The following is a 16,570-nucleotide window of genomic DNA, read 5'->3' as shown; positions in this document are numbered from 1 at the left end:
TTGGCACTACAAGAAGAGAGTGACCATGTTCAGGATGTTAGTGTCCTGAAGACCAAGCCAGGCCAGGGTGGAGCCAGGGACAGGCTGATGCAGATCTGCCAGGGCTTGGTCATGGCTTTTCTTCTAGGACCCTATTCCCTAAAGTGATATGCATGTGGAAGATAATAAAAAAAAGGGTAATAAGGACTTTTGGAGCTAAATACATTTGTGGGAAACTGGATTAAATAAATCATATTCCATTCTTCTTGGGGGTTTTTCAAATGCTAAGAGATTTTTGAATCTCCAGGAGGAGGCGAGAATGTGTGGCTTTCTCTGAGCCACTTTGCACCATTCCCCTTTTTAAAATTATGCATAATATGCTTTAGGAAATATGGTTTAAGATGATCTCTGTGACATTGACCAAGGCCCTCTGTTTCCCTGGCCTTAGTTTCACTACCTGAAATTAGTGATCACACCCATTTCCACCCTTCCTCCAGAGGGTAATGCTGTCTATAACAACCCAGTAGCTATAGGGTAGAACAGGACTCATTCTTGGCCTCTTTCCTCAGCACCCTGCTTGGCTGTGATGCTGAGAGGGCCTTCTCCAGCTGAGTGGTGTATTCCTCCTCTGGTCTCCCTCAGCACCACTGAGACTAACAGACTCACAAAGCATGCCCCTCCTGCTACCTCCAACACCCCAGCCTAACCCTACCCTCTGGCCTTCCTTTAACACAACAGTCCATGTCCAAGCCTCTGGGCCTGTGTTAATGCTGCCCAAAGTTTTCTTCTCTCTTCCCCCTCCTCCCAAATAACTTCTTTCAGTTCAACTGCATCCTTACTGATTTTCTACCTCCTGGGTCTATCCATTTCTGATCGAGAGCATGGGAGTAGGTTCATCCAGCTCTACTTGAAGTTCTATCAGTTTTGACTTTATGTATTTTGAAGCTCTGTGGTTAGGCACATGCATGTTAATGATCGTTATGTTTTCTTGGAGTATCAACCCCCTTATTCATTATACAATGCCTGTCTTTACTCTTGATAACCTTTTTTGCTCTGAAGTCTGCTCTGAAATTAATAATATACCTAGTCCTGCTTTTCTTTTACCAATGTTAGCATGCAACTTCTTCATATCTTTACTTTTAATCTATGTGTCTTTATATTTAAAGTGAGAGTTAATCTATGGTAGGTCTTGTTTTTGGATCCACTCTAATAGTCTCTATCTTGTAATTGGTGTGTTTAGACCACTGACATTTAAAGTGATTATTGGTGCCATTAGATTAATATCTGCTACATCTACCAACGTTTCCTATTCTATTTGTTGCTCTTTTTCTTTCTGTCTCCAATTCTTTTTGCTTTCTCTGGTTTTAATTGAGTATTTTGTATGATCACATTGTCAGATTCTGCCATCTGGTTTTCAGAATTCCATTGACATGTATTTGATCCTGTGAATCCTGATAGGACTCAGGATTCCACCTGTGGTGTATCAAGGAGCCTGGACTTAGCTCCAGACACTCTCACCCAACACTAGCTATTGGCTTATCTATGGCTCCTCCAGAGCATCGAATTGATGTTCTCCAACATCTCCATTCCCAACCTCCAGTCCTAGAATGGCAAATGCTGGCCTGATCAGTTCTGATGGGATGGAACTGAGCCACATTTTTAGGGTAGCAATATACAAACCTACATTGATAGGAGTAAAAATATGCCTAAATGAAAAATGAAAAGAGCCCAGAAGCATTCTTGAAGGACACTCCCTCTTCCCTACATTAACTGCTGCAGTAGTTGAGGTTCTTGCATGCCTTTGGAGGGGGAGTGCCTCACTGCTCCTTTGGTCACTTCTGTAGCCTCACCCTAAATCCACTGCCGGTCCCCAGGATGAGACCCTAGATGAAGATTTTGATGCCCAGACAAGAACAGGACCCTCTGCAGAGAGCCCTAAGGATCACAGGCCATTGTGTCCAGCCCCTTTTCTCCAGAGAAGGGTTAATGCTGTCCCTGCAGCAAGTGGAAAGTCAGGGGAGGACTGCAGAAGGAAAAGTCATGGTCCTGGGTCCATATCATCATCTGGGCAAGAGAAGCCATCAGGAAGCCAGGGAGCTGGGACAGAGGCCCCCCCATCCACACAACATTGTTTTAGAGATTCTTGTATTTCTGAAACCAGCATTCTCCCTCTCTGAGCTCACAGTCTAATGGAGGAGGCCAGCTCTTTACATAAACATGAGAAAAGCCATAACACAGACTTACATAAAAGGCCTCTAGGAACACAGAAACCTGGCTTTCAGAAAACTCCCCAAACTAAGTGCCATGGGTTCTTTATTACAAAAGGGTTTGGCAGCCAGCAGTGCTTAGAGGACTCTCCAGGGCAAGCAGCACCCTGCAGTGTGAGCCTACTCAGGTATCAGGTATAATGTGAAGGTAGGAAGGAGCTGGAGAGATCATTTGGGGTCAGATCTGCCATTCTGGAGCAAGTGAATTTGACCTGTAGACAAGCCCCCACATGTCTCAGGATCCCTGAGATCACGCAGGCCTCTCTGAACTCACATGAGAGTCTGTTTATTTTTGTATTGATAAATGGGTAATTCAGAGATGTCCTAATTAAATTATAGACCAGAGAATGGAGGGAGGTCATTTTAGCTCTGCTTCAAGTGAAAACAAAAAAGCAAAAAAAAAAAAAAGACTCCACTTCCTTTCCTATATGTGGAAGATTCCCCAGCAAGACCACATTGCATTCTGCTTCTGGAACTAACCACAGAGAAACATAACCTGCTATCCCAGGGCTTTGCCTGTTGTCCTGTCCCTCTCTTTTACAGCTAATGTAGGTTCTGTGTAAATCATCTAGGTGTCTTCTCCCCAAAATCTCATTACAAAACACCCCAGTTTTTTAGGTCCAGTGAACAGTTTTTCAGCGGTCACCTGGCTGTGCTGATGGTGGCTTAGGAAATTTGTCCTAGAACTAGTCCCTTATCTTCTGGCTAGCATCAGTAATGGCTCAATAATTGTTTTATTTTCCAGAGAAATGTTAAGTCTCTAAAATTTAAATTAAGAGCACCAAATGATACCAACACATAACTGTTTTCCTGTGAGGTAGTATAGAACCAATACTTAAAAAGGAAATTGTGAGGTAGGGAGTGGGTGTAGGCAAAGGGGATCCACAGAAGGCTTAAGGAAAGGCGGTACCCCACTGGGGGTGGGGATGAGGGCCATGCCCAGAGGGGAGGAGGGCCCTGAAAGGGGAATCAAATTGAGGGGCCTTGAAACCACACACCCTCCTTGCACTGAGACTGGGCCCGCCCTCTGCCCGCAGAAAGCTGCAGGGATATTGGCAATGAGGAAGCTCATGCAGGTGCGGGGGAAGCAACAGAGTGAGATGGGCAATGGTGAGGATGTTGGCAGAGGCATACAGCGCCCAGGCCACCAGGGAACCTGGGATTCTGCATCTCCACCCCAGGGAGACAGAGGTCCTGGGGTGTTTTCCACTTGGCATGAACACATTGCAGGAGGGTCCCTTGTGGGAGTGTGAGCAGATCCCCTGTAGGCACTGGGTTGTGGCAGAGAGGAGAGAGAAGAGTCCTAGGCTGACTCATGAGGGGAGAGAAAAAAAAAAACCTTTGGACAATTCACATACTCAACGTCACATCTAGTTGGTTTGAGAAAACATGGGAAAGAAGAAGTGAAATTTGTGAACTGTACTGAGATCCATGCAGTTCACTTCAGGGGACAGTTTTGGTACCAATTTATCCCTATTATGCAAATTTCCTCCCCCAGTGGAGGGTTCCCGGTTGTGCCTGGGGACCATAGTGGGCACATCTGCTTCCCCTTGTACCGATTCACCAAGTCTCCAGGGCCCCATCTGCTGGGCCTCAGGCCAGGCGCTTGCTACTGAGGGCGGCGGGGGGGGGGGGGGGTGGTGGCTGGCAAGAGGTGGCTGCCACTTAAAGACCTGACTGACTCACTCTTGAGCTGGAAGGTGATGTGTCCTGCCATGAGCAGCCCTAACTATAGACATGGGGAAATAGAGATCAAGGGATATCCACCTTGAGGTGGACCATTCTTGGTCTCCTCAAAATGTGGGAAAAAAAACCCAAATAAACAGGGAGCTTCTCAGTGAGGCTCTACCTTCCTGCTTAGGAAAATCTAGCCAAGAACTTGGCACTTCTAAAGCACTAGGCCTCAGTGGAGCTTCAAGGCTGTGGTGCTGGGTCCTTTGCTATGTAAGTAGCTCTCTCAGGTCTGGAGCCCCTCTCCACCAACAGGGCTCTTCTTACCACTCATCACCTCCCATAGTACTTGGAGCATCCTAGATGCCTGACCAAGGGCCTTTCTCAGACACTTTCCATATTTGATCTGCTCTACTGGACTTGCATGAGAGCATCTCTTTTTGAATAAAGAAAACCTAAGATGCTATACTCCACTCATGTTCCTTCTTGAACAATCATTTTCCATTTCCTTTCTCAATTCCTTCTGTTTGTCTTCGCTTCCACATCCTCCATACAGCTTTCCCATTCCCGGAGAGCAGTCTCACATCCTGCTCACAGCTTCCATTACATTCAAGCATGTGCTGATTCCTCACAAATGCCCTAGCCATGTGCTGGAGGTACCCACAGTTGTTTAGATTAAATAAGAATCAGCTTTCTTCAAATCCTCTCCCCATTTTCTCTTTTCTTCTAGATAGGATCTGAGACTGGGGGCCAACTATGCATCTTTCCTTCAAAGTACACACTAGATTTGATAAACACAAGTAGATGATGATGCAATACCATTTATTTAGCACTTATAAGTTTCCAGAGAGTCTTATTAACACTGAGACCATGGCAGTAAATTGAAACAATAAAACAAAGAACCAATCCTGCTTTTGTATATTGCATCCCAGAGATAGAAAGTCAAGTCTTCTTGTCTCAGCTTTGCACTCCTTAGGCCTCTCTTCCCCACTCTCAGCTCCCTCTTCTCTGGTTAACCCTTCTCTTTTCTATGAGTCACCTGCTCATTTCCCTGTTCAACCTTATCTCTTATATTTTTTTCTCCTTGAATATCTTTTCCCAGCCAAGCAGAGCTATTACTACCAGACTTTCGAACCTCATACACAATGGATTTTTTCCCCATGTTCATTCTATCTTGGAAACCCCTTCTTCCTACCCTTCCCCTTTGCATGCTGAAAAATCTGTCATTCTAGAAAGCTTGGGTCACATCAGAGTTTTTCCTGGGAGCTTTCTCTAAGCGAGAAAACTTTCACTGGTCCTTGCAAGCACTTTACCACTTTAAAACACTTTTGATTGCACCTTGTTTCAAATTACCTTCATGCAGGGTCACTTCTCATGGTAGTCACTGGAGGGCAGGCTCTGGAGCCAGACTCCTGAGGTCAAACACTGGCCCTGGCACTTTCAAGCTGTATGACCCCCAGGAGGTTGCTCAGCTTTTCCAGGCTTGGAAGTCCTCACCCCTAGAATGGGAGGTAACATTGGATCTTATCTGACAGGTAAATGTGGGGCACCTTGGGAACAAGCGGCTGCTTGTAGCACAGAGCACCTGTGAGGCCCATGACCCATGCTGTAGGTGGATCTCCTCTAACCCCAGCTTGCAGCTTGGCACTGAGGAGTTCTTTCTATCTAGTGATGCCAGGAGTGTGATCAAGAAGAAATCAATTGACTTTATTTTCAATTTTCCACTCTTCCCATTTGCAACTCAAATTCTCAACAATTTAATAAATTATCTCAAGTCTTCATTGTTAACATTAGAAGCCAGGTTCAAGATGCCCTGGGGATAGAGGGAATGCAGTCAAGTCAAATGTCAAATGGGGTCACTGAGGGTGGGGCAGGGGTGAAGCCAGCGTCACCTCATTGAAGGAATCGCTACTCTTGTCTGGGTCTTGAACTTATTAATCATAAAATATATTCACCCTTGACTAGGTATCTCCTTGATCTTCTTGTGCTTTGTTTAGCTTTTGTTTCCGGTGTTCTAAAATTCCCCACTCTGCTTGGCTCACATTTCTCTTTCTGCTTCCCCACCATTTCATTTCTAGTTCAAATCCATCTTTCCATCCATCATCCTATAGACTGGCCTTTCCCACAGGCTTGGCTTTCTCCTATGCTCTGTGGGGTTGGAGGGGAGCAGAGCTCTGCAGACCCAGCCCCACTTCCCTGCTCTATGAGTCAGGATCTGTGCCTGCTCAGCCATGCACCCTGGAGACTCCTCTGTATCCTACTTCTCTAGGTGAGTCTCAGGGTTAACAACCCTCACCTAGGGCAAGGCTGAGAAATTGACATGCGACTTTGTGGATGCATGTGGTGAGGACTGGGCCAAAGGAAGACTGCTTCGGAGGCAGGTTTTTATGTGTGTGTTTCTACCCTTTCCTTGTGGCTCAAACCCACATATCCCACAAGAAGTGGATCACCAAGATGGACTGGGAGACAGCTGGAGAGGGTCCTGAACCAGGGCTTGGGACTGCTTCTGCCTTCTTGCTTTAGGACTTGGCTCCCAGATGAGTCCTGCTCTTTCACTGTGCAATGGGAACAGGAGGAAGGTTCTAGAAACTATATATTGAACAGCCACTTAGGTGATTCTGGGCTTCATCTTAGAACCAAACCTTTTGGAGACTGTGGGAAGTTTGGATGCCCAGACAAGTCTAGAGCTGGTGAGGGCAGCCTATCACAGGATGGGGTTGGCTCAGAGCTGGTTCACAGTGCGAGAAGCCAAAGACAGTCTGGGCTGCTGAGGGCAGCACTATTCTCAGGGACAAAGGGAACCCTTTTCTGCCTACTTAGAGGTAAGGAGCAGTGGATGACTTGGGGAAAGACAACTAAAACAGATGCTGTTTGGCAACAGTACTATACTAGCCCCAACTCTGCATGGGAGCGGTGCTAGCTGGTTGCTGCACTGGGCTTTGGTGCAGAGAAAGGGCCATAAGTTTCCAGAATGATGGAGGAATGTGGAGTTCCTGCTTTGGTCATCTGAGAATTTCCCCTGAGTCTTTCACCAATTGCTCAATTCTCTGAATGTCTCTTTTGCTCCTTGCTTGGTGCTGGAGTTGAGAGGCTATAACAGAAAGACTTGACCTTTGGAAAACAGCCAAAGGAACTACTTCGTGAGAATCTGAGTGCATTTGATGAGAACATATGAAGGATTCACCAAGGGGTCACAGAACCTCATGATGTTTTATTTTGATAGAAACTATGATAGATTCATTGAAAATGGGATCAGGGATCTTTGGCTTCCAGCCTCCAAGCCTAGTCTTTTAACTCCCAATCCTTAATTCCCACATTCACCATTAAAATACAGCTTGATGTTTAAATTGACACTACTCCTCAGAAGTGAAGTGAGCAGCTGTTTCCAGTTTTCTCTTCAGGCCAGAAGTAGGTAAATGAATGTAAAGGGTCTACAGCATCAAAAGGTCACGCTGAGACTAATTCTCAGGACTACTTAAAATCAAAGGTAGTGAAATGCAATTAATGAAGTATATTATTCTTTTTTTTAAGAGTTTTGGAACCTCTCCTTCGTGTCTTCACTGTGATGGTCTCCAGGATGAGCTAGTCAGTGGCTCCCTTTTGCAGGAGGCTTTCAATGCACATTAAAAAATTTTTTTTATTTGTGTTTTTAAAATTTAATTTCAATGCACATTCATTAAGCTTCCATGGAAACTGAGCTGCAAAGCTATATTCTATAGTTTTACAAATAGATCCACAGACAAGGTTCTCACTCTGTCAAACCCATCCTTTTGAATGACTTCTCCCCCTTAGTTTGAATCCAGGCTATTTAAAAAAAAAATTTATTTAGTTGTAGATGGACAGCATGCCTTTATTTATTTATTTATTTTATGTGGTGCCAAGGATCGAACCCAATGCCTCACACATGCTAGGCAAGCGCTCTCCCACTAAGCTACAGCCCCAGACTGAGACCAGGCTATTTTTAAATAATGTAGACATTCTTTTGACCTGTGATCACGGAGAATACAGAAGGTGTAACATGAAATAAATTTCTAAGTGGTGTGTAACCATGTTTATGTGTATTTGCGTGAACAACATGCTCTTCATTGAGGAAACCTGAAATGGCTGAAAATGATGCTACCTTGTTTATGAAAGTCCTCCTTGAGTGCTGTTTTCAGGGTTTGATGTGAAATCCTAATATTGTATTTATTTCCTTTGAGTTTTACATTCCTTGGCTCCAACGTCCTGCCCTGTAAACTTAATCACCTCCCCCTTATTTTCTGGATCTGAACTCAGGTGATGTTTGGCTGTTCATCTGAAAGGGACAAAGGCTTGTGACCATACAGTTCTACAGCAGAGCAAGGGCAAGGCTCATGGCATGGACCCAGCCTAGGCATGGGAAAGCAGCTTTGCAGGTACCTACCCACAGGGTATAGCCTCTGAGCTCACTCTGTCCTCTGAGCTCCCACCACTGTGGGCACATGCCACTCATGGCTTTACGGTGGTTTGCTGTGGGGAGCACAGAAGTAGTGCTTGCTGCCCCCTATCTCTACCCACTCTCAAGACTGACTTGGTTTTCCTAAGCCCTGAAGTTACAGATGGGAAGTCAGTGTGCAGAACTGAATGGCTGTACCTGCTGGAAACATCTACTTGTACTGCAACTGTCTCAAGCTTGTCTCTTCTTCTTCGAATCCTGTGATCTAACCGGGAAGGAGTCTAGAGAAGATTTTTGCTTTGTTGGGCCTTGGCATAATACTAGTGAGGACTTCACAGGATAGGGCAGACAGAGTATTTGTTGCATTTATTTGTTCTATCACTACAGAAAAAGCATTTCAAAATGTGTACAAAAGGATACTCTGTCCCTCCAGTGGTACATCCCTTGATTACAGCTAAACAGAGATAATTTAACATCATCATGGAGGCAGATTGGAAAGATGGCTGCGTTTTTTCTCATTTAGAGTCCTGTGCATGTGTACCTACCCGAAGGGAGGAGAAGAACTAAAGCTGTATTGGACACAAAGGATTTGACCTCAACAATCACCACACAGAATATTATAAAAAAGTGTATTAGAAAGTATTGGAACAATATTGCATATTAATATCTGGTTACACTTGTTCACAGTGAGTGCTCCTGCACCAAAAGCATCTGTACTTTTTTTTTTTCTGATACCTGTACATCTTAAATTTTAAGTTTAATTTTGGTTCATTTTAAAGTAAGAAACATTGAAATGGATATGCAATGAGGGAGATCTGGGTTTTAAATAGGGTTGACCCTTCATTATTGCTGGAATGGAAGAACTGAAGAATGAAGAAATACATTTGCATCATGATGGGTCTGTATAAGTCTAGTTCAACTCGATTTTGTTTTGGCAAGAAGGGGATGTTATGAGAATCACAATGCAGTCCAAACAAAACGAAAGAAGATAAAAGCACAAAACAGAAAAAAAAAAAAAAAAAAAAAAAAAAAACAACCCATAAAACAAACCCACATCTCCATAACAGGTAGCTCTCTTTCTCAGTGAAGATTCTAAGATTTATTTATTACGACTGATTCTAAATTTGAAATGGAACATGCTGGTTTCTGAAGCAATTGGTGCTGGGAAATGCCCTTTGGTGATAATGCAATGATAATGCAATGATATTTAGTGACTCTTTCACTAGGACAAGGACACACTCTAAAGTACAAATTACACAGGGAACCTGGGATAGGGAGCATAGTCCAGGCATTCCACAGGAAATAGGGATGACAGGCAGGAGAAGGGAATGAGAACCAGTGCTAGCTGTCATCCACAGCTCAAGCTGCTACTGGTGGAGCCTCCTACCTCTGGTATTTATTTGAAACACAATGGGAGTGTATGGAATGTAGGCACACTTCAGTACACAGCCGTACTTGAGACACACACTCATGCCATCATACAACAGAACAAACCACAGAAGAAAAAGTGTGAGGTCATGCAAAATCCTACTTTTACCAGCTAGAAGAAAAACTTCAGCAACTTTTGGTACAGAATATGGCCACCTTTCAAACATAATTTAATTACTCGTTGACATAATATGAAACCTTACTTTAAATACAATAGTTTCAAAATATGCTGTTACAATATAAAACCACAACAAAAGGTGTGCAAATAGACATTTATATTGGCTATAAAAGGCAGTGAGAGGAAGGGGCAAAGCATTTTAGAAAAGAACTCTCGTGACCACTATTTACAGTTCTGGCTTAAGCCTTGCTTGAATGCCATTAGAAAAAAAAAATAACTCCCTTCAACCAATTGAATTTCTGGGATGCATCAAAATGGAGAGGGTAGGTAAAATCTGCCAGCAAACTGGAAAGCTAAGAAGGTTCTCAGCTTGAGTATATGAATTTGGATAAGGCGTGTCTGTCTCTGTAACTGCATATTGACCAAAGCCATCCACAGCCCTGGTTCTTCCATCTCTTCCTTCACTCAATGCATTGGTGTAGCAGAGACTAAATTATTACAATTACAATTTTGTTTATTTCCAGTTTCAAAATGCTATACTGTTCTGGAAACAAAAGAAATCCATGACTGAAACATGACATCTTTCTGAACTCTGTCCTTTCAATGAAACTCAAGTGCACATGAGGAAGTATATTTGTGAACACTGAAAGGGAATAACTCACGTATAGAATTTATAATCATTCTAAAGGAGAACAAGTCCAACTTGAGATTGCTGACTGGGAAAAGTCTTCAAAGTGCTTTTTATCTTTGGAAAGCTGCCCAGACCTTCGACTGGTTTAGAATTCATTTAGATCAGTGGTTCCCAATTAGAGGTGATTTTTTTCCCCCAGTGGAACATTTGGAAATGTCTGGAGGCATTTGTCAATGTCAACTGTGGGTGCTGTGGGCATCTACTGGGCAGTGACCAGGGATGCTGCTAAATATTCTACAGTGCCCAGGACCAGTGCTTATCCAGCCTAAAATGTCAGTGGGGCTAAGCACTAAGAATCTCTGGATTAGACTAAATGTTGAGTTACTAACATACAATTTCCTCTCTGTTTCTACAAGTTTATGTGGACTTTGGACAGTTCTGGTGAAGACAAGTACTGTAAACATTTAAAACTGTATGCTTTTTTTTTTTTTTTTTTTGGCTGAGGTGGTAGAGAGTAATGACTTTAATGGTATGATTAATCTTGAGGAAGACCAGAGAAATGAGTGTGGAAACTGGAAGAAAGCTTTGGTTTCTGGGAAGTTAAAAAAGAATTAAGGTCCAAATTTTAGGACAAGTATTTAAAATGTAGTGATAGGTTTGGGGCCATTACAAGTATGGAAAATGACAAAGCAGAGTTTAGGGATCCCCAGATTTGCCCACAGGGACACTGAGCTCCTCCCACCTGGCATCAAGCCTCAAGAGATTCATCTGGGCAACATTTCCAACCTCAGAAGGTGAGAAGCAGTCTAAGGGCTCTCCAATCCTTCCCCTCTCCCTTTGCCTAGGGAAGCCCTGTACCACACTCTTTCCTGATTTATTTTCCTATGTAGAATATGACAATATTAACTTTTACAAAGTGCAGTCTTTCTGCTCTGGATGCTGGTGGCCCACGTCTTTGGTCTCACCATGGGTTGCTGGTCCTGCTGCTCACCGTTCAGTTTGCTGGGATGGCACACCTCTCCGGTTCTACCCACTCTTCTGGGGACTTGGATTATACCTGGGTGCATGAACCCCCATGCTTAGCACAGGGACTGCCATGCTCCTTCCCATGCACTGGCTTGTTTTACTGAACTCTTTCTGAAAATCCAGACTAATTGGAGAAGTGGGGGATGCTAGGAAGCCACAGGTGAGGGAATTTTGGCTAGCAGTCTACAGAAACGTCTAGGAAGATAACAGTTCTCAATGCTCCTGATGCAGTCCTGCCTCTAACAATAAAAATCTCGTTTTCAAAAGCAAATCATATCCCAATCAATCAACTAAAAAAGACCAAAAAAAAAAAAAAAGCCTCCTAAAAATCCATACCCCAAATTACAGGGTCCGTGAGGCCCATGCTGCCAGCAGGAGGGTGGGTGAGGGAGGCAGTCCTTGTGCTTTCTGGGTGGGGTGGGCTGCAGCTTTAGCTCATGTGGAAACGGTGCTCCCCCCTCGTGATGTGGGAGGAGAACTCGTACCTGTCCTGGCTGTGGTAGCCGCACATGTTGCACTCGAAGGGATCGCGAAAGCCATGGCAGCCCATGTGGATGGTGTACATGACGTGATCCAGGAAGAGCACCCGGCAGTGTTCGCACTTGTACACCTTCACCTGCTCGCCGCTGGTGCTGACCACGCGGAAGGCATCCTGCGAGTTCTCGGAGGCCGCCCGCAACACCTCGTAGGCCCGCTGCTCCTCCTTGAGGGCCAGCCCGTTGCGGGCATGAGGGTTGATGTGGTTGGTCAGATAGATGAGGCCGCCGCGCTGCTCCTCCGTGTTGCTCTCCGTGTCCGTCGAGTCTTGGCAGCTGTTGCTCGGGGAGGCCTCCCGCTCCGAGGAGGCCGACTTGGCCTTGGACAGCAGCAGCAAGTTCTCCACGGCACTGTCCTGAGCAGAGTGGTTAGACCTCGGGGGGCCCTCCGAGGGGGGCTTGTGCAGCTGGTACATGGGGCTGATGACGGGGACCACCTCAGAGCCCCCCGGAGGTGTCTGCACCAAGGGGCGCAGGGACTCGGCCCCCAGGTAGTTGATGGCATTGTTGATGGCCTGGTCCATCACGTGGGACGTCATCATCTCGTTCTCCTTCTCGTAGCTGGTACTGCTGTCATAGGGCATTTCTGACAGGCACTTTTCCCCTATGGAAAGTAGGTGACAGTGAGTGTTCGAGGGGGTGGACTACCAGCTAGGCCCTGCAAAACACACCATCCCCAGAGGAGGGGAGGCTGAGTGAAGCATCTGCCTGTTGGACATCTCCCCCAGGGTCCTACCATAGTAGGCACTTAAAGAAATCTGTCTGGATAAATCCATAAATGAATAAAGGAACCAAAGACTATCTGTGTCAATTTAAACTGCACATTTCAATAGACTAATACTTGTCTCTTTCATTAAACCTAAAATTAAACATTATGTTTAATTTAAAATCAATCTTTTAAATGATGCGTCTTTAGTAGAGAATTCTAACTAATTTATAATAACTTTATCATAAATGTGTTCAAAATACATAATAATTATGATTTATTCATCATATGCAATAATTATTTAAAATAGTATTATGCATATTAAATTCATACGTTTAATAATCTAGAATAAAATGTAATCAAATACACAGCGATTGAATATTATTTATAATAAAGTTATACATGTCTTATAAATAACGCAAAGGAAAGTGGGTTCCAACCTGTGATGAGTAGAAAGGATACTTAAGACTAATTATTCTGGGGCTGGGGTTGTAGCTCAGTGGTAGAGAGCTTGCCTCGCATGTGGAAGGTACTGGGTTCAATCCTCAGCACATAAAAATAAAATAAAGGTATTGTGTCCATCTACAACTATTAAAAAAAGACTAATCATTCTCTGCATCCTTCTTCTTTTACAGTCAGCAGCAGTGAAACACGGAGCAGCAGAAACATGTGGTAGAAAGTAGGAGGTGAACTGAGGAAGTTGCAGGGGAGAATAGCAGGTCTTTCATTTATTCTTCAAATATGTACCAAGCCCTCCTGACGTACAGGGAACTACTGCTGAGAACTCAGTGGTTATTGGGCCTTGATCTCTAGGAACTTATGATGTCATATCATCAGTTTGTAGGAGTAGATGAACTCTGCTATACTCTTGATCTTGAATGTCCACAAAGGCCCATGTGTTAAAGGGTTAGTCCCCAGTATAGCATTATTGAAAGGTGGGTGCACCTTTAGGAGGTGGAGCCTAGCCTGGTCAGTGGTGCAAGCCTGTAATCCCAGTGGTTTGGATCTCCAGTTCAAAGCCAGCCTCAACAAAAGCAAGGCCTTAAGCAAGTCAATGAGACTCTGTATCTAAATAAAATAATAGGTCTGGGGTCGAGCACCCTTGAGTTCAATCCCTGGTGCCCCCCACCACACAAAAAAAGAGGTGGAGCCTAGTAGGAGAATCACAGACCACTGGGGTGGGGAGAGGCTCTTGAAAGGAATAGAGGGATCCAAGCCCTCTCCTCTTCTTTTCTTTTACTTCCTGATCATGAGGTGAGTGGATTTTCTCTGCTAAGTGCTCCTATCTTGAACCTTTCCATAGACCCAAGCAGAGGGGCCAATCAGTCTTGAAATAGAACCTCCAAAACTGTGGGTCAAAATAAACCTTTTTTCTTTATAACTTGATTATCTCAAGAATTTCATTATAATGATGGGGAACTGACTAATGCAAGTTCACTTCCCCTGGTAATTGTGAAATCTGAGACTAGATTTAGCTTTATGTAATAAGCTTTGGAGTATACAGTCTAATAATGAGATAAAATTAAAGCACACCTTTTCAATATATTGTTTTTTAAGTCCAGTATGAAATCATGGCTTAATTAGCCAATTCATTGATAAAAGCAACACTTTTGCACTCTTACTGCCTGGACCACTGACTTGGGTTACATCCAGTGATGGAAATGAGTAAGTCAGATCACATGAGGCCACCTATGGCAATGTCTGAGCTCTTTTCATTTTATTCTTCATTCTGTCTCCTTCCTTTCTTCAACACAACTGAGTGCCCAGTAGGGATGAAAGGTAAGGAAGTGAAAATGTTGCCTGTCCTCAGCAGCACACAGAGAGCAAGTGGCACACACATTAAAGCATGATGGTCCAAATAATTCATCCCTAAAGGAAGGCTTGCCATGGAAGTATAACTCATGACTCTTCCTTTTGTTTGGTATCAGGATAGAACCTAGGGGTGTTTAACCACAGAGCCACATCCCCAGGCCTCTTTATATTTTATTAGAGACAGGGTCTTGCTGAGTTGCTTAGGGCCTCACTAATTTGCTGAGGTTGGGTTTGAACTTGCAATCCTCCTGCTTCAGCTTCCTGAATTGCTGGGATTATAGGCATGCACCACCGTGTCTGACTCACTCAGAATTCTTATTTCATAAGAGGCAGCCAGCTGTGCGAGCTTTTGTGTCTTGGCACTGGGACAGCCAGAGGGAAGGGAGGAAAGAAGGGGCCTGGAGCTTTGATGAGACCCAGTGAAGGTCTAGGGGCCAGAGTCCTGGGTGCAGGCATGGTATCAGAGTGGTAGGCAGGAAAGGCAGGGTCTGCTAGACAAAGTAGAGACCATCCAAAGAAAAACAGAAGCCACTGAAGGGTTTGAAGGAAGAAGTGGACTTTCCAGTCACTGTGGAGAGAACAGACTTCACAGATACATGTGCGGTGGTGACCAGGACTCTCCTCAGGTTATGGGTTATGGTTAATGGTAGCTAGTGAGGGTGGTGGCAGAGTGGAATCCCAATATGCTCTCCATTTTACCTGTGGTTCTCACCTTCACCTGAGCTACTCCTTACTAGCTTGTAAATTTACAGATAGTCCTTTAAACAGTCTGTGACCATTAAGGAGTGACCAGGAATATATGCCCTATTGTACTAAGAAGTCTCCTTAGGTTGCATTCCTTATTCTTAATGGACATGCATCATGTAACAACTTAGTTTCATTTGTTACCCTCTATTGGTGGTCAGAAGTGGCACATGCCCTGATAACATACAATTTGATCCTACAGAAAGAAAACTTGTCTGTGGCCAGTGACACTCTCTCAGAAACTGGACAAAATGAAACTTTTTGGCCATTAATGGTAGGGACCAAAGTAGTAGTATTTCCCTTCATCCAAGGTTAGACATAATTGTATAGCCAGTCCTGAAACCGTGCACATTTCTTGTTTTTTTGTGTTGAGGTTCTATATGCCTTGTTCCACTAACTCCAGAATAGAGTGAACTTACTCTGGTGTGTACCCAAGTCTATCCTCCTAACAAATCTTGGCAAAGAGAGGAGGGGAGTGGGCTTGGTACTCAATTCTGCTAAATGTAAGTGTGTAGCCACACCAAAATTGGTGCTTTCTCATGGAAACATCTTGTTTCTTCCCAAAGTCGTGGTTCTCTGGTTACCTAAGTAACCACTGAAGTCTGTTGTTTTAAAGACTTGGTATCAACAACAAATAGGTATAGGAAAAACAAACAAACCTATATCCCAGATATTATGGCATATTTGAAGCTACCCATGGAATTACTCTTCCTTAATATACAACACAAGGAGAAAAATAAAAATCAATGAAATTTACCAACAACCATCAGCTAAAGAAAAACACATTCTAATGAGATATCTCTCTTTCTCTCCAAGGAAAGAAACAAAATTCTTGCATGAGATAGAGGAAAAGCTCAGCTTTTAATCTCATTTCTGAAATGCTTAGGTATTAATCAAACCACAAGTTCAGCATTTTCCCTAATATCCTCATATTTACACAGAAACGATTCAAATAAGCATCTGTTTCCTCTTCTGATCAAGAACTGTTGAACCCTCTGTTAGCAAGAACCAGATGACACTGGAGAAGTAAGCAGATAGGCTGGTTCCCTTGGACAGAAGGAAGACATTAATGATTTAGGCCGCTGGAGAAGATGGCCCAAAGCCCCCAAAGTGTCCCCTGTGGGGACAGGAGGCACTATAGTGCTGCTGGTTTAGGGAATTTAACCAGATCTCAAAACAAGAGAGAGTGAGCCAAGGGAACATCTTCTAACAAAGGCAGCACTTTGCCTCACCTGAAC

At 44.0% G+C, this 16,570-nt stretch overlaps 1 protein-coding gene across 21 annotated transcripts in view; it reads right to left on the bottom strand.

The window, feature by feature from the left end:
* Positions 1 to 16,570, bottom strand: part of Ikzf1 (IKAROS family zinc finger 1) — a 127,478-nt gene that overhangs the window by 20,662 nt on the left and 90,246 nt on the right. For 12 of the 21 annotated variants that reach the window (XM_071614752.1, XM_071614735.1, XM_071614733.1 and 9 more), the window contains one exon: positions 12,020 to 12,674. In XM_071614752.1, coding sequence (XP_071470853.1) covers positions 12,020 to 12,674 — 655 coding nt within the window. Of the gene's footprint in view, positions 1 to 4,722; positions 5,417 to 8,946; positions 12,675 to 16,570 lie in introns of those variants that run through there. The other 9 variants (XM_071614764.1, XM_071614762.1, XM_027953367.3 and 6 more) reach the window with 2 other exon arrangements.

The sequence above is a fragment of the Marmota flaviventris genome, chromosome 1 (assembly GCF_047511675.1).
Source record: "Marmota flaviventris isolate mMarFla1 chromosome 1, mMarFla1.hap1, whole genome shotgun sequence".
Taxonomy (NCBI): domain Eukaryota; kingdom Metazoa; phylum Chordata; class Mammalia; order Rodentia; family Sciuridae; genus Marmota; species Marmota flaviventris.
Note: the sequence above shows the minus strand (reverse complement) of the source record. Positions and strands in the feature narration are given on the sequence as shown.